The sequence below is a fragment of the Daldinia childiae genome (genome assembly GCF_008694065.1).
Source record: "Daldinia childiae strain JS-1345 chromosome Unknown Scaffold3, whole genome shotgun sequence".
Taxonomy (NCBI): Eukaryota; Fungi; Ascomycota; class Sordariomycetes; order Xylariales; family Hypoxylaceae; genus Daldinia; species Daldinia childiae.
In genome coordinates, this window is record NW_022984644.1 from 5,823,951 (window position 1) to 5,841,812 (window position 17,862).

The 17,862-nt window shown below is 45.3% G+C and overlaps 6 protein-coding genes across 7 annotated transcripts; 2 read left to right on the forward strand and 4 right to left on the reverse strand.

Annotated features, from left to right (window-relative positions):
- Positions 1–247: 247 nt before the first annotated feature.
- On the forward strand, positions 248–3,085 carry GL218_04293 (uncharacterized protein; the record flags this gene model as incomplete). Of its 2 annotated transcripts, XM_033580885.1 has the most annotated exons (2): positions 1,494–1,535; positions 1,583–3,085. In XM_033580885.1, the coding sequence occupies 2 exons, from the start codon at positions 1,494–1,496 to the stop codon at positions 3,083–3,085; spliced, it is 1,545 nt and encodes a 514-aa protein (XP_033437289.1). The 2 variants fall into 2 exon arrangements, with proteins under 2 accessions (XP_033437288.1, XP_033437289.1); XM_033580886.1 differs by having other exon boundaries at positions 248–3,085.
- A 937-nt stretch (positions 3,086–4,022) lies between these two features.
- GL218_04294 (uncharacterized protein) lies at positions 4,023–4,355 on the reverse strand (the record flags this gene model as incomplete). Its single annotated transcript, XM_033580887.1, has 2 exons — positions 4,023–4,109; positions 4,209–4,355. 2 exons carry the CDS (start codon positions 4,353–4,355, stop codon positions 4,023–4,025), a joined length of 234 nt encoding a protein of 77 aa, XP_033436033.1.
- Positions 4,356–5,406: 1,051 nt separating this feature from the next.
- Positions 5,407–6,991, reverse strand: GL218_04295 (Protein PLM2; the record flags this gene model as incomplete). The annotated part of the gene is made up of 2 exons (XM_033580888.1): positions 5,407–5,439; positions 5,495–6,991. 2 exons carry the CDS (start codon positions 6,989–6,991, stop codon positions 5,407–5,409), a joined length of 1,530 nt encoding a protein of 509 aa, XP_033436032.1.
- A 1,938-nt stretch (positions 6,992–8,929) lies between these two features.
- GL218_04296 (Rho-GTPase-activating protein 5) lies at positions 8,930–10,408 on the reverse strand (the record flags this gene model as incomplete). Its single annotated transcript, XM_033580889.1, has 1 exon — positions 8,930–10,408. One exon carries the CDS (start codon positions 10,406–10,408, stop codon positions 8,930–8,932), a length of 1,479 nt encoding a protein of 492 aa, XP_033437292.1.
- Positions 10,409–14,840: 4,432 nt separating this feature from the next.
- GL218_04297 (putative ribosome biogenesis protein C8F11.04) lies at positions 14,841–16,032 on the forward strand (the record flags this gene model as incomplete). The annotated part of the gene is made up of 2 exons (XM_033580890.1): positions 14,841–14,906; positions 14,962–16,032. 2 exons carry the CDS (start codon positions 14,841–14,843, stop codon positions 16,030–16,032), a joined length of 1,137 nt encoding a protein of 378 aa, XP_033436034.1.
- Positions 16,033–16,244: 212 nt separating this feature from the next.
- GL218_04298 (Palmitoyl-protein thioesterase 1) lies at positions 16,245–17,234 on the reverse strand (the record flags this gene model as incomplete). Its single annotated transcript, XM_033580891.1, has 1 exon — positions 16,245–17,234. The coding sequence occupies one exon, from the start codon at positions 17,232–17,234 to the stop codon at positions 16,245–16,247; it is 990 nt and encodes a 329-aa protein (XP_033437370.1).
- Between the last annotated feature and the right edge of the window lie 628 nt (positions 17,235–17,862).

Sequence of the window (17,862 nt, forward strand, 5' to 3'; positions counted from 1 at the left end):
CTACACTCATCTTCCCTAGCCGAACAAGTCGATGAGTTTACTTTTGCTTCCATAGTCGAACTGTTGGCTTTGTGTAAGTGATACTTTTTCTTGATAGCGATCGCCTTATTGTATCAATCCTCCAGACATTAGTAACTTCTTTCGTATCTTCAATATTGTAATTATCGCAAATCCACCATCGCTGCTGACGCGTATACTTCTGTAGCGGACGGTATATGATGCTCCCGTTGCTTACGACTAAATCAATATGTTAACTCGCACCGTTTGTCAACCGCCGTCCAAAGCGAGGTCTCTTCAGACCAGAGCTGCGGCCTGTGGTGCTCTACGGCCTATTGGCAACTCACTGCTAAGGGCCGGAATGAACCAGCAGATCCGCAGCTTTCGCTTTGGTATGTGGTCTTCCTACCTTGATCCTGAATTCCAGAAAGAGATTCGACACCGCCAACGTGTGCTTAAGCATAAATATGTCGAAGCATTTCATGGAAAGTTATCATGGGACCAGCGCTCCATCGATAGTCACCCCAAAGTCGTTTTAAAGCATATGCTTCGTAGGTATTGGAGTCCAACTGGACCAAGATGCGGCTCGCGGTCTGTCGACCATGGCGAATTGAACGATCGGCGACAACAAAGTCGGATAACTCCAGACACTGGAAATGTACGCGTGAAAACATCATGGGTTCCTGATTCATATGCCTCCTGGATGAGTAATTACGGCGATTATATGCGATATTCGTCTACCCGTTCGTGGAAGTCTCGACTAGATGATGCGATGGATCATTGGGGTGGCAAAGCCTCGAAGCACACGGCCCAAGCAGAGTCTCATGCACACTCATCGGAGTCGGCAGATGCTAAACATAACCTAACTAAGGAACAAGAACATGATTTTGGTGTATCGTCCAGTGAAGACTATACTATTGATCCGATTACGATGCGTAAAATCCCAAGGAGATTCGACGGACAAGCCGTTGATTCGACGTCATCCCCTGCCAATTCCTTCAAATCATACAGGGCTCAGTTCTCTGCATTTGCACCACCCAAAGATGGAGAAAATCCAGGTCCTACCCATTCCGACGGTCCACCTTCTCCTGTAGAACTCAAAGAGTATGGTCAAATCAAAATTGACGAGGTACCATCTCATGGTGCTGGTGCTAGTGGCGGTCACGACGGAATACAGGCGTTGGGTGACAATGTAGAGTCCCCCCGATATCCCGTGATGCAAAGCGAAGAGTACGCCCTAAACCATCTCCCGCCCGATGAGCCAGACGAGCAGTATGATGACTTTCATAGATACCAAGCATATCAACGCGACGAACTTGACGAACGGGCCTCAGAACCAACGAAGAGCTATGAAGATCTCGATAAGTATAAGACTTACGGGGCCAGAGAGGCAGAAAATGCTAGTGAAAAAACACCACAGAATTACGAAGACCTACATGAGTACAAGCCCTACATTCATAATGAAAATATAGATACCGAAAAGCATACTGAACGTTATGATGACTTGGGCGACTATGGACCATATAAATATCAAGAAGGTGTGGCAAGAGACATCCCATCCACTGAATATGATGATCTCCATAAGTACAAGCACTATAAAGAAGACAGTATTAAACCAGTGGACGACTCGGCACCCAAGTACGACGACTTGAATAAGTATGATACAAAAATCTTTGAGGACTCTGCGCCAGAGGAGCAACCTTTCCAACAATATGGAGATCTCGAGCAGTACAGAATTTTCAAGTCTCAAGAACTCGACAATGCAGTCACCCAAGAGCGAGATATCGTTGCAGAGTCTCTCGAAGAATTCGACGCAAAAGCGCCTGAACCAACCTTGGATAAGAACCCAACATCGAGTATATTGGATGGGCTTCAAAAGCTTGACCTCAACGGCGTATCGCAGTTCTCGTCAGCACAAGAGGGTAGTCGACCTTCAGCTACGGAAACCGAATCTCGAGCAAGTCAACCGGGATTGACTGGTAATTATCTCCGTGATTTCCCAGATGATTTTTCGGGATCATGGGGTACACCGGACGGGAAGATAGCATATATTCAGGAGGCCGAGAAGCAATATTCAGATGAGCTTTCCGAGTCTACAAACTCCCAAAAGTTAGAGACGAGCTTGGATAGACAGCAGACTGAACCGAAGCTGGAAGCGGGTCTCAACCAGCCAGAGGTAAGGTCTACGAGACGCATATTTGATCATTATAGAGCGCAGGCCGAAGTTGACCCGTACTCTAAAGAACCACAGGGATTGGAAACGTCGTATACCAGGGAATGTGACGGGGAACAAGCGCCATTAACCTTCGCCAAAACGTACGGCAACGACTCGAGGGAAACAATGCTGGAATCCCTACCAGCGGAAGATGCCAGTCAAAAGATTCTTGACCTTAAGCCGCTATATTTCAGAGACCCCGAGGTCGACGGGCGACCGCCAATTTCATCATCCGAATCTGATCCCATGCCCGAACCGAACCGAACTACCGAGCCGACAGTGTATAAGATTCTAGCCTATGACCCAACCATGCAAAAGATCAACCTCGCCGAAACTACTTCAGTTGTACCTGATCAAGCATCTCCATTGTCACCAGCAGAAGTGCTTCTCCGCCTATCAAACCCGACAAAATTCTTTCCACATTTCGCACCCTTACAGGCCGAGGGCTTCGAGATCGTATCTGGCAGTGGGGATGTGCTAGTCTTTCGTCAAGTTCGACCACTCAAAGTAACAGGTCACGGGGGCGCGTCACCGGTTAACCCTATAGATATGATGGGGAAACCGGCAGCCTTGCCAAATGCGGCCGCATTCGTTTCGCCTACAGGATTTGTCAATTACGACGTACCACAAGCTGAAGAGGAGACCCAAGCGCCTGCTTTCCGTTCTAATATCGACGTCAGAAGAGAAGAGCCTGTATTCAGCGGGCCCAAATCAACGACCCGCGAGGAAGCACGGACTCACCCGAAGGATGGCGTCGGTAAACGAGTGCTGATAGGTGGTGCTTGGGTAGCCGGAATTTCGTACGCTCTTGGCGTCGTTAGCGAATATTTCATAACCGGCGGCACTGACGGTCGGGGGCCAACTGGCTTCTGATTGATCATATGTTTATGAGAGATTATTATCCTATCTTACAAGAATACTTAGGCGTGGGACGAACAACACGACATACTGGAGTATGGGGAGTTTGTATAGCATTTTGGTGGTGGGCACGGGTGCTTGGTTTTGGAACTGGGTTTGGGTCTCTGAGGATGCTTCAAGGTACCTATCAATAAGTATTCCAATCATTGTTAAACTCTTGTTTGGTTGTATAGTAGTTTTGGTCGGCGCATGACTACCCCTTCTCCGTTATGTATACTTTAACTAGCACTCCCTAAGTCGGGTCTGGGGTTACCTCTTCAATCTACAAGCATTTCATATATCGAATCGATGTGTGCAAATCATGATAGCCCCGGGTGATTGGAAATTATGGCTTAAGCGTTTCCAGGCCGAGGTTCCCTAAGCTTCTAAGCCGAAAATAGATAAATCTAGACAGGCCTATTAGTAGACGTTAAATGACTATCAGACGACACAACCTAGCTCTGCAGACTGCATCTGCTAAATTAGTGAAGAGATATTAGGTAAATATTAGGTATAATTGATATGTAATACAATCTTCTACGGGACTACCTATGTGTAAGGGAAGTTCCAATATGTTGGGGTCATGCCGCCTTTTCAATCTTGTTTCCAACTCTTTGTACCGTTTCGCCCCTCCCATCCAATTGATCATGTTAAATCATTCCGCCCTCCCTTACGATAATCCAAAAATCCGGAACTCCCGTATGAAGCCAACCCGTATATTCCTGTCGTCCGCAAAACAACTCAGTCTCGTAGTGTTGCTAATCGGAAGCAGTCATGCAATTTCCCTTTACGATTCCATGACCCACGAGTTGGCTATAAATAAATAAAAAGAATGCGGGTTATCGATGAGTAGAGTATAGTAGTACATTAGGTTAGGTTAGGAGGTATGCTAGGAGGTAGGTATGTAGACAATTTAGTTTCGCTCGCTGAACCCCGGGCCCACCTCGACGTTCTGCACGCCGCTCATCTGCAGTATATGCTTCCGGTCTTCCCTGTGGTACTAGAATTTGTAAAAAGAATATCGAGTCAGCAACTATTTAATCTAGGTACGCCTATGTCTAAGTTGCAAGGGATGTAGATATACAGGTAATACACTTACGCTCTGCTTGCGCCCCAAGGACGGCTTCCAGCTGTCAGTCCTGCTTATTGCACGCGCAGCCTCCTTTTCGTGCTGCGGGCTAGTAGGACCTCGTGGTACTGTAGGTAAGTTGGCGATGTCGACACAAATGTTTAGTTGAGTAGGCATGTTATGATAATTAGTATAAGTAATTATCCGTGATGACGTGTTACTTGGTTAATTCTTAGAGTAAAAGTAAAAGTATTTTGTAAGTAATATTGTATTAGATAGGGGGAAGATATACATAGTAAAGAGTAATGGAACGTCGATGGCTTTTATATAGAGAATACTATGGAGTATAACATATAACCTGGAATGCTCGTCTTAAAGAATGGGCAGTCTAGATCGCGATGAAGCATACGACTATGCAGCGCTGATCAGCCGTTTCCTGTTTGTTAAGGATAGCCTCAGCGAAGTATTGGTAGACTTATTAAATGCTAATGCAGCCGTTGATGATGGGTTGCATGGGCGGCGAAAGTGGAAACCAACTAGACAAGCTTAAACAAGACTGCGGGGTAGCTTCTAGCTGATAAGGCCTTATCTTGGTGGCAATTGTATAAACTCGACCTCATCAATTCTATCTGCCCCGCTAAATTTATCGTCATGGTCTTCAATGTTCAACTTTACATTACACTACCAGACTACTTCACCAAGACAGTTAAACTTATGATTACAGTACTACAAGCGCCACTCACTCAACTACCGTACATAGTTGAGATATTTACAAGTAGGGAAGATCTAATCGAAAAGAAATCAAAATACCGTTTCTCCATTGCCTCCTTATGTACACAGGTAATGAGTGTCCGCAACTTGTGCAATCTCAAACCTCATCCCCTTCCCCCCCAACCGTATATCTTAACCAGCGAGGTGCCGTCGGTGACTCGTCACGTCATCCTAATCGCATCTTCCTCATATACCACTATGAACCAGTGTAGCGGGATATCATCGAAACGTCCTAAACTCCAATAAAAAATCATAAAAATGAGCCATCCAACGCCTCCAGCTATGCACGGGGGGTGTGGCAACGATGCTGACGCAATTGCCAACGCCAATAACAAACAGTGAAAGAGAACACGAAGTTCTATATTATCCACGAAAAAGGTCCACTTCAGTAATATGAAGCACTGAATAAAACCCAAAGGAATCGAGCACAGGTCGAGACAGCCTGCTGTTTAGGCGTCTAGGAAGCCTTGGGCGGCTTCCAATAGTATTGCTAAACACAGTTAGTATTTGCAGTCTGATGTTATAGGATTTCATAAAATGGTTACCTTGTGCTGCTTCCGACAACCTCTCAAACCTGGTTTTCGTAAGCCTTGGGTCACGGCAATCCGTCGCGAATCGTCATCGTCATGGTCGGGGTCATAATAATATTGGCTCTCGAGCGGCTTGCCGGCCGCATCCTTTCCCTGACGGGGAATGACGCCAATGCAAGGCGTTGACTCGATGATTTCACGCAGTGCAGCCTTGGTCAGGTCTCTTTTCTCTTCAGCAGGAAGGAGACTTAGTATAGTAGACAAGGGGGTGGATGATAAGCGAGAGTAGGCCAACTGATTGACGACATGATTTTTGACAACTCCTACATTAACACGACTGCTAACGGTAGCTTTCTCTTCCGGCTCCGATGACGGCTTAGCTGTTGTATCACCTGATAAAACGTGGGACGACTGCTTTGGTGATTCTGCTGTGAATGCAGCCAGACGATTGGAGAGGTTAGCTCCAAACGGTCCAAACGAGTGTACAATAGGATCGTTCTCCTCATCAGGGTCATCGTCATCAGGATCACTAAGATCACTAGAGAAACTGTTGGTAACTTCTGTCTGGGCAAACGATACATCCACATCGGATGTCTGCTTAGGGAGCTCTTGCTCGTCTGAACTACCATCCTCATATATCTGGACAGGCTCGCTTGCATCTTCAGCTAGTAGCAGCGTGTCTAAGTTGCTAGAAGAATTATGTGGAGAAGGCGATTCAGGGGATCTGATACGCGTCTGTCGTCGAAGGGGACTCGACTGCAAGAAGTCCGAACTAGAGTCATTACGACGATGTCTAGAGCATGGCGACTCTTCCCAAGATGAGTCTGACAAGGCTGCAATGGGTTCATGCCGATTCTTCTTAGGCCAATGCAACATAACCCTCGCGTCCTGTACATCCAACATGATCTCAGCGTTTTCAGTTTCAGAGGTAAAGGTATCCCCTTTTCCTAACTCCCAAGTTCGCCCCTGACAATGAAGTTTTATTCCATTCCAACCATTGCAAATAATTTCTACCCTGTTTGGCTCTAAGGGGTCTACAGCCGGAACATATCGTGCTTTGATATGGATACGGGATATGAGACGATTGGCTGACAATTGGTAGTGAGAAGAATTACTCGACCGACCCATCAGAAGCGTATCTCCGTTCTCGTTAAGTTCGACAGATCGTACAGCAGACAGTGGTGTTCGTTCTGATACAGATTCCGCACGCTCGAGTCCAGGTCTAGAGGATGATACGCGTGGGGGAGATGATGACAGTATACCGGTACTTGAGGTTGGAATTGGCGTGGGATATTTGAAGAACGGGTTCGAGTCGACGAGCTTATCCCGAGCTAGTCTCTTCATAGGTCTCGGAAAGCCAGGCGAAGACGAGAGGGGCTCGAATGGTGGGAGCAAAGAAGGTGCAGGACGTTTCTTGCTGGGCGAGATAGAGGCAGACGCAGGGGGGAGCGTGGGCTCCTCTGCTGTGGCTCTATCCGCTGGATCCATAATCTTGACGGGTGAGGATGTCATGATGAAAGGTCAAGAATGCATGGCAAGAGAAATAAAATAGCGGAACTGTAATGATGGAATGAATGTGTTGAAAGATAAAAAGTCGGATTGGATAAGGAAGGGGGTTAAGGGATTTGAGATTTGAGATTTGAGATTTGGGAGAAGAAAATTGACTGTGCTGTATCACGGTACGCCCTGCCCAAAAAGATGTGGGTTCTCTGCGCGTCTTTAAGATGGAACCTGGAGTCGCGGTGCGCGTTCACTACACGCTCTTTTTTTAGCTGGGTTTTCCCCCCTCTCCACTTAACTTAAATCCACTTACACAAGATCTAACCCGGCTCCGTGTCCGAGCCCTGCACCGTGCCTTTTCTTTTCTCCGCTGACGAATTGTGTTTGACAATGAATTGATACAGAGTAAACCCGTATAGTAGAGAATTGCAATTTAAAGGTTTTTAAGTTTTTTCGTCTGATCAAGGACCAAAATCTAGACCGGGTCGCTTGGTCTGGCCTGGCGAAGAGAGGTCCGATCTAATGGAAGGTTGAAGTGAGAAGAGTTTCGTGGCTGGGGGAAGACCCAAGCATTTTTCTTACACTTTAATTATTCTTTAAGGAATTTTGACGTGTGGGGATCCACTCTAACGTGATTGCTTTTACCTTCTGTAGGTAGGTAGATTAGGGATTAGGTAGGTATGTCGGGTACAAGTACTAACCTAGCTGATTAGCCCGTGTAGGCGCTCGACGCGGTTTCTCCTCATTACTAAACTACCTACCTACCTGCAAACCTGCAAGTCGCGGTTGCCTGTTGCCTCATCAATTACATTTACCTAACTTGCTACTGCATGTTTTAGCCGTCAAGTGTTCAACCGACCTCTCAGAGCCGGGCTGGGCTAGCCAACCTCCGTGATTACTGCATCATCAGCAGGTTTCGGGTGTTAGGCGTCCTAGCACAAACACCTCACCGCTGCATGAATGCTTTGATTACCTATGAATGCATATACCGTTAGGTAGATTCGTATAAGTACATCAGCATATGTCTAGTAGGAAGAATAATTATATATAAGTGATAGCCGTGTAGCATAGGTAGCTTAGACTAGATATTGAATGACGTCTAGTGAGGACAACCTCGTGCTAAGTAAAATACGCCTTATTCCTAACAGCGAACTCGCAACATACATCAGATATGCTTTTACAATAGTTATTCAAATCGAGTCAGCAACTACATTAGTAGATTCATCTGACCATACTCGGGTTCTCTCGTTGACAATTGGCCAACTTCATCTTACTGCATAGCTTACATTCATTTTGTTTAATACTAAAGATTTTATTTATTTTAATCTTATTCTATGTTATGTTCTTCATGAACAACTTGACATGAAACTACATCAAGAAGAATCGTCTCACAGCTAGCTAGCTCGCTTGGTAGTATCAACAGACATGTTTGAAATCCAGCAAACCCACAAGACAGCGTCGTCTTTGACAAAATATATAAGATTCCCCACTTGAGATGGAAAAATCTGTGCTTGTTTGTCGAGTTTTTTTTAAAAAAAAAAAGTATATAGTTGATATCATATGTATGTCTTAGGTATCATGTATCATCCCAGCCTCCCCCTCCCCCTCCCCCTCTCCTCCTTGCCTAGTAGCAAGGCGCGTCTCCACCGTCTCTCCACTGCTGCAGCCGAAATTTCTTCAAGCTTCTTTGTTCTTTATAATTATGTAATTTGGCCGATGTCTCGAAGGCCCTGCTTCAATACGAGACAAAATAAATTGTAAGGCGACTTGAAATATAGGTTAACTATATAAAATAAAAAAAATTGCGCCGGGTATCTTCCTATGCGAAATATTCAATATCGAGTAGGCGAACTGTTAGAAAAAGTCGTGATGGAAATCAAGAAAAGAGCCGTAAAGCGAAATTCAATACGCTTAGAACGCCCATGTCAAGATAGAAAATCAGTTGCTGCATTACCATGCCGCCCTGCTAATCCTCTTGACGTCTGCTTGGTCTTTCTTCAGCAACTCGGTATATTCCACTCTCCTCCGGATAAGGAAAGCGAGCGATAGCATGAAGTCAGTTTCGTATTTCGTAGATGTGATGTGCATTAGGGGCTTGATAAGAACACCGGCTAGTCGTTCGGCTGTCATATCGTTCTTCTCTTCTGCTTGTGCAATATCAGCCCATAGGTTAAGGAGCAACTTGAACAGAGTACGGCTTGGTCCTCGAAGGCCGCCGAGTGCTTCCTCCCAGAAATCAATACATTGATCAAGTCGGGTACTATGAGATCCCGAGAGCATTGCCTGTCTCGAGAGCGCGATCCATTGTTTAGCTATATTCTCTGTGATCAGTGGTTTCGGGAGTTGCGAGAGGAAGAGTAGAATAAGATCCGCGGCATCGTATACACCAAAATTGGTCCAGTTGACATCCTCGCCATATGTCGGACCACTACTGAAGATATCCTTCAACTTCTGCACCCTGTAGCTATCACCCGGCTCGGAAAAGATATCTGGAGCTTCGACACCTTCGTTCTTCAAAAAGAAGCAGCACTTTTGCATACACAGAGGGAAATCTCGCCGTGATGACCCTCCGTGGCCCGAGTGGTGAGTCTTAGAGGTTCCTTTAGCAATCTGCATACTTTTCTGAAGCGGGACGCCGAAGACCGCGTTGGGGGTTGTGTCTTCGGGCTCTTTCATGATCAGTTCTGAGTTCCACATTGGCAACTTCTTAAAAGATACTGATAATCTATGACTGCCCCTTCTAACAAGGCTGGCTTGAATAATTGGAGTCGCGGGTTGTATATCCGTGGCGTTAGTCGAAGTCGTTGATCGTGTTTGAGGTCTGGCCTCTGAAATCGCATGCTTAAGAGGCGCAAAAAATTTCCCAAACCCTCTGCTTTTCGTTATGGAGGGCGGCGACTCTGCTAGCGGTCCTTGAGCAACAATCTCAGTAACGAAACCGTAAGAGTTATCCGGATGATCTGAAGTGGCCTCAAATGGAGAAACCATAAGACTTCGGGCAAGCTCGCGTCTCTTGCTATCCTTTGGTGGCGGAGTCGGTGCTCGGCTGGGGATGCCCACGAAGCTAGCCATTAATTCTTCGATGGTGGGAATCTTCTCGTCTTCGAGGTCTGCTTGCACATCGTTGCGTGATTTAGATGCCGACTCAACGCTAACATCGATCGCGCTGTCCGGCTTGTCTCCGATGTAAGCTCCAAATAGTTTTTGATCGCCTACAAATGCACCTTGATTCGCCGTTTCGTTGACTTCTTTGATGCTCTGCTCAACCTCATGCTCACTCTCCTTGACACTAATGATCTTTTCGGCGTACGACTTTAAGCAGGTCATATAGTCATAAAGGCTGAATTCCGTCTCGCTCTTCTCGAACTCCCCTGGTAATCGCATCCGTAATTGGTTCATCTCGACCAGGACTCGTGAGACATCCTCCATAACGGCAGCGCTGTTTTGGTGTCTCTCTATCGTATTTCTCCTATTAGGCTCTACGTCTGAGGTAACATCCCGAATTGTAGTTCTGTCAATCCTTATTAGATACGCATTTACTTATGAGATACGTTATACTCACGCCCCGGCTAAATCCAAGGCAAGACCTAGGACAGCTTTATGCGCCTCTAAAGCAGTTCTAAATCTCGCAACTTCTTGTCTCCCAGTAGCCAGCCACTGGGATCTTTTGTTTTGCCGCGATAGCTCATTACTGTTAAGGCTAGATATACTCGTGTCCAGTTCGTTGATCAGTCTAGAACAGTGCTCGAGCACAGCAGGAATCCGTTCTGCCAACTCCGGAGGGAATAGACCAGCATCCTCATTTAGGAGGTCCAAGACACTTTGCAGCGAGTGCAACTCGCGCGATACTCCGTCCACATCGGATCGCGCCTCCCGTACCTCACGCACGAATCCATTTAGTATAGTGTTAGCTGTGATGATGGTATTACTAAGTGTAATACAATCGGGCGTGATAGATCTTTGAATCATCCAGGTCAGTGTTTCTGATGCTTGAAAAAAGTGATCAGTAGAACTTTGATGGGAAAACACCCACAGTGACTCCATTGTGGTGTTGACCCGCGGTCATCCACAAATTCAATATTCTTTTCCCTCCAAGAGCGCAAGGCGTCGGTCACATATATTTATTGCTCACGATAAAGAGGTGACAGTCGGGAATAGCGGTAAGGTGGGGGCTCGAAGGATGGCTTCTCTCACACACCCGGAAAAGTTTGGTTCACATAAACGGACGAAACCTATAATAAGGAGCAAGCCTGTCGTCACGGACACAACCGGAAGCACCCCAAGCCGACAAGGGCTCTTTTTCGCCTTTAGGATGAGATTTAAATTACGGGCGAGGATCCACACGGCTTGTTGTCGTCGGTCGAATACATATATGTAAATAAAGAAGTTCGAATACAGAAGCTCGTAAGGTGCCACTCTCCTACTTGTATGTATGTATGTGTGTACGCCTCCTTTCGCAAGGTCAGCAAAACGGGTCTCGCACTGATCGTTTGGCGAAGCTAGCTTTCTTCTCTGCTTGCGCAATGCTATGCTCGAGATGGTCGATTTTCCGTCGACCTGCCCATATGAAATCTGTCTCTGGAAAAGCTAGCATGGTCTACCCCGGTACCGCCAATCTCCCCTTTTGTAACGTCCCCTTGTTTCTTGGCCAACTTCCCCGCCTACACGTGCATATTCCGTCTATACCAGGGCACCATCTTATTTGTACCTGTGAGCAATCGATCATACGTAGGTATGTATCTTCATCGTAGAAAATGCGGAAAGGGTCAACAGGGGTATCCCTTGCTTACTATAGTACATCGTTTAAACAAGCTCGTATGAGCTATTCTACTTTCGATTGTAAGCTCGCACGGCCCAATCAACTTGCTAACCAACATTCACTGGACGATTAAGCTTAGAGTCGCACTGCAGCATACACCTGCAATATGTTTCCAGGTTGACAAGCTGTTAAGCCTGATCTAGCCCTGGTAGGGGAAAGGCACAGCACCTCCAATGCTGCCAGATAAAGTACGTAGGAACGTAAGCTGTGTGGGTGACCTTTGCTTACCGTTGGGTTGGTGTTCCTCTCGAAAATCCAGCGATCTTGTTTGATGAGCTAGCTAATCTTTTCGAAATTTGGGGTGGATTAACAACCATCAACGTCACCTATCTCTAGCATTGACCGGGTGTTATCTCAAAAAAGGGGACAATCCGAACACTAGATCTTTCTAGCTCGCCAGCCCGCAAGCATAGATACATCGGTTCGATAAGTACCCATAACACTATTAAGCCGCGATCACAAGACGAATCTAACACATACTACTTACAGGGGCCTAAATACATAGTCCGTAGCTCCCATGTCACCTTGGAACTAACTACCTTAAAGATGTGGGCAATGGTCTGATACTTGGAAGAAATTATTGCTGCCAGCGAGGGAACGTAGGTATTTAATGCGGGACGCGGTACTTCGTCAGTTAAGCATCATGTAGGTATCCCTGCAGCCAAGTTTTGGATTTCAAAGCTCTTGTCGGCCGAGATTTTGTCTGTTAGTCCTGACAGAATTAGGAAATATATTAGAAAATAGGTAAGAAAGGATCTAAATACATGTTCTAAGACTTATGAGGAGACATGTCGAAGTTTCGAGTTCTACGTAGTTATTCCATTATTTCTATAGCAGCTAAGATAGGTACATAATTATCAAGCCCCTGTCATAAACATTTTTTCAGTTCAGGGTAGCTAATATTGTGATACTTAAATGCGGTGTTCTACCTATCAATTAAGCCTCTCATCCGGCTTGGCAATGATATGCCACTTCAACCCTGGTAGCTAGGTATTTGTTTTATATCGTACTGCATAGCATCTATTGTCGCTCAATACGAATACTACTATGCATCCGTTTATGTAATGCCAACTAAGAAATTCTCTAAGTTGATCAGTATTTTATGTATAATATTGTGAACTACAAAATTTACGGCGATGCTGTGGCGCGATAGCTTAAATTAGGTATCTATGTTTTAGCTGTACGTCTATTTCTAGCGCTCGTCCTGCCTTTTGTGGCAGCTGGGAAAACATGGTGAAGGATTAATATTTCTAACATGGCGTACGTAAGATTCCGAAAGGCAAGGGGCTATGGTTATAATTGTCCAATTTCGTCGATTTTATATCCTGGCATTCTTTTTAAGAGGTAGATTTCTTTTGAATCCCTTAGTACTGAACACGGATATATACTTCCTTCTATGTAAACAAGGCTGGATTTCTTGGGTTACTTCTTAATCATCACCTGCGCCGTCCGTTCCGTCAGTCTGCGAATGTGACTAACAGATTGTCATCGTAATTAGCTTGATACGTGACACATATTGCGATGTATTAAGATTAGGATGACATTTCATACCTCTCGTTTTGTATTGGATGATGAGCGCAGATCAGATTAGTTGAGCATTAGATCAACGAAACTTGTGAAACTAAAGGAGCTCAGTTCTGCTACCACACCAACGTTTCAATAGAGCGCTCGGGCCATGTTGACGATAAAGATCTTCCCTGTTAAGCTCGGAATATTCTAATAATCTGACTGCATAAAGGAGAGAAAACTGTAAAATTCTCCGAGTGATGTTTATTATCCTTGTTCGGTACTTGTTTTCGTTTCAAGCTGAGAATTCTTTTAAATTCTTATATAGCGGTGTAGATCACCTTAACGTTGGATTCTTGAGACCCAAGATCTTGCAGAAGGGAACCAAGATTAACATAATAGTCTAGAATATCATACGCTTCTCAATTCAACTAGCATTTTTGTTTTTGTAGTTAAGTAACTTGAAGCTAGATTTGTATACGTCTATGTCCGCGTTTACCCCAGATTTTCGAGTTTGTTTCATCATCGTAGATCGTGTAAAATCTGACGATAGCAAAAGTCCGAGCGTTTTCCCTACACGTCATGATCAACGATGAACCGGGAGATCCGGCCATATAAAGAACTCTTAAACCTGAATTTAGTAAATAGTAACGATAGCGCTTTAGTTATGCTTCGACGTGCCCGATAACCGAAATCTCCTCCGTCTTCGGATATGGCGGCCACTCATGGCTACAAGTCCGGCAATCTCAGATCACTGCTGCGTTGTTGTGGGATAAGATAAGTTTTCTTCAAAAGCAACCATTGCGGTGGAGACCGAGTTCTCACTTAAGCTGGAGCAGTTCCATTTTATTGGATAATAAGATCGTAAATAATAAATAACCCTTATTCAATATTATACGGTCTTCCCTTAGGTACATGGCACTTCCATCTTCGAATAAGTTTACATGTATTTATACTTTGTTGAATAGTTATTTACGGCTTATTTCCGTATACAATTTATAGAAATAGCAATTGTGCCTGCAATATCACTTATAATTATGGATTGTTGACGACTTGCAATATTACCATAAATATGAGTAATTGCGCTAACCATCGAGACTTTGGGCAGTTAAGCAGCAAGCCGATGATACCACTATTAATAGTTAGCGTAATTAGTGGTAAATAAACAACTAAACTTCAACAAAATGATATTTTCATTGACTAAAATCTCATGTATAAGACTTGACCTTGCGCTTTGAGATTCTGTAAGCTTGACATAGACTATTTGATCTAAACTAGTAATGTCTAAAAAAGGATATCAGTTAGTAAAAGCTGCTGAGGTGATTGGCCAGTGGAGGGCTTATGTACCTGTTTGTACATAAAATACTTCAGTGGGTCCAGTTCAGTGAATAAAAGCTTTCTTACAGACGCTTGGACCAATCTAGATTTTCTAGCCCCACGTCCCTGCAGCTAAAAAAAAATATCGATTTGCGGCTTCACTTCACGAGGTTTCACGAATAACAATATTTCATTTTATCAATCTCATTGTGCTGCACAATGGCCTCTTCAAAGACTGTTACTCTGCGGAGCGAGACTGCGGTCTCTCTTGTAGACCCAAACCAGGTTTGTTCCTTTCTATTCCCTATACTCATGCCTTATTCTAATCCTCTCTGTATAGAGTCTGAAAGCTTCCAAGGCGTTGCTGGCGCATATGAAGAAAGCATCTAAGGAAGCTGCCAATTCCGAGAAGAGAAATCTCTTAGCCGACCCTGAAGAAGCTAGCAAAGAGGTACCGATATGGCTCACCCTGACTACAAAGCGACATATTGCCGACTCTCGACGCCTTAAACCAGGCAAGATCGTTGTTCCACACCCTCTGAACACTGACTCCGAGGCGACTATCTGCCTGATAACTGCGGAGCCCCAGCGCGCATATAAAAATCTGGTTGCCTCTGACGAGTTCCCTGCAGAGCTGCGAAAGCGCGTAACGCGAGTTATAGACGTATCCAAGCTAAAAGCAAAATTCAAGGCGTACGAAGCGCAGCGCAAGCTTTTCAATGAGCATGATATCTTCCTCGGTGATACACGGATTATCAACAGGTTACCGGGAATCTTAGGAAAGACTTTCTACGGGACGACAGCCAAGCGCCCAATTCCCGTTGAAATACAGGCTCGCGTGCCGAAGAGTGACGGAAAGAGGGTGAAGCGCACAAAGGATGCAGAGAATCCGAACACGGCTACTCCTATACAATTAGCAGGGGAAATAGAAAGAGCTTCTAGCGCGGCGCTTGTTAACCTATCACCTACGGTTAATACCGCTATCCGTATCGGAAATGCCAGCTTGACCGCCGAGCAGATCGCGGAGAACGTCGAGGTGGTTGCGAAGAATCTAGTAGAAAAATTCGTGCCAGGAAAGTGGAAGAATGTTCGAGGCATCTATATTAAGGGCCCTGAAACCGCTGCCTTGCCTATCTGGCTAACGGACGAGCTGTGGCTCGACCATAAGGACATTGTAGCTGACGGCTCAGAGGAGGCCAAGGCCATCCTCCCCTCAGAAAAGGCGAATATAGGGAGGAAGCGAAAGTCGCTCGAAGGACAGCCTGAGGAGGCTGAACCTGTAACGAAGAAGTCCAAGAAGACGAAGAAGTTGCCTGACAGTGATGATGCGAAATTGGACAAGGAGATTGCAGATCGAAAAGCAGCACTGAAGAAACAAAAGAAAGCTGCGAAGAAGGCTTTGGAGGTCTAAGGTTATATATCAAGTCAATCATATGTGTACAAGTGACAATAGGAGTTGGGCTCTATTTGCATCTTAAGCTTTAAAGCACGATTTGACGGCGTACGGCGGGATTAGGTATAAAAGCTCATAGCATGAATCCTCGATTTAAAAAAACAAGTCGATACCCCTTGTGCCTGATCCTAACTCTTAGTTTATACACTGAATATACACGTGCTCAATAATTACAGCTCATCCGATTCTTGGTCATCCTTCGGAGCGCTACTCTTGAAGGGACCGAAGAACTCGCTAAAAGCACCTTCTAGCACATCATCCGATATCTGCATGTGTTCGCCTGGAGTGGTCTTGAACTTTAATCCTCCCTTCCTATCAAGAGCCCTCAACCCAATCCAATCTTCAGTATACATTTTTCGAGCCCTCAGTGGCGTAACCTCAGTACCATTGACCTCTTCGAACCAGCTCGTCTCCTTCGGGATGACAGTCGTGTCGTCTTCAAAGACATATAGTACAAAGTTCTCAAGGTTCGCAATATTCTTAGCGTAGGTCTCGTTTTTCTTTTCTCGCTCGTTGTTGATGTCCGCTAGGAAGTTGGAGTACTCGAGGTAGTTATCTAAATCGTTGGGGTCGCGGAAGTACTGCGCGGGGACGAGCCGGCTCTGTACCCACGAGCTCCATGTATTTCCATGTAGTAACGCCATAGCACCCTTACATAACCAATCGGCAGCCGAACAGGCTTTGTAGTCGACGATGCCGTTGTGCTGGCTTCCGAAGGTAACGAGCGTCCGAACCGGCGGGAAGTTGCAGCGCTCGACATAGGCCCGTAGAAATTGACCACCCTGGCTAAAGCCAATGGCGTCGATAGCGGGTGCAGTCGAGAGGATGGGATGCGCGGCAAGATCTTCGCATACCTTCGCGACTTGGTCTGTCACATTGCCGTAGAAGGTCGCAGTGCGGTCGTTGGAGGGGCTCTCGTCGAGGCGCACGTAGTAGACGAATGTGCCTGGGTTGATCTTCTCGACTAATCCACCGACGGACTGTAGACCCTCGGCTGAGAAGGTATCGCCGAGGCCATGCCAAATCACGACTGGTAGAGGCGTGTCATCCTCATCATCGGCAACGGTGGAAATCGGATTGAAAGTCGTGGGGTTACCTAGGACAACACGTAGAGTAGATGTAAGAGTAAGGAACACTGGTAGTCTCTGTAATAGAGTCATGTTTTCGGTAGTAATGCGCATCTATTATGCGTATTATGTGTGTATTATGGATGAATGGATATTATGAACTTGATGATGTTCTGATGGAATTCGAATAGGTACCTGGCTAAGTTAAAGCACCTAATTTAATAGAAGTTGAATGCTAAAACACGAGGAATGGAAGTGGCTGTGCCATAGTTGCAACTACTACCTATGAACCTGCTGACCCTCTCCTAGGTAGTTACAGGCCAAGCTTCCAAGGTTCTCATTGGTCAAAGCTTGTAAGTCAGTCATTCAGTACATCCCCAACTGACCTTTAGGTCTCTAGGCTACAAACTCATGCTGTACCTTGTACATAGAACGACGATGGCTTCACATCTTAATTTTTAGTGGCACTTTGATTGATCTTTGATAAATCAATCATGCCTCTTATCCTACCCAAAATATTTTATGCCATTTAAAACAAGCAACTCTTGCATTCAAGACCCCATTACTAGCAACACTTTGTCAGTTGCATACTCATCATTGCTTACCACAAAATCATCAAGATCCTTTAGCCTTTCATGCTATTGAAGGGTTGCGTTTTCTTAAAACATCATTGAAGATTTGTCTTCCTTCTGTTGCACCGGCTTTTATTGAAGTTGTTAAG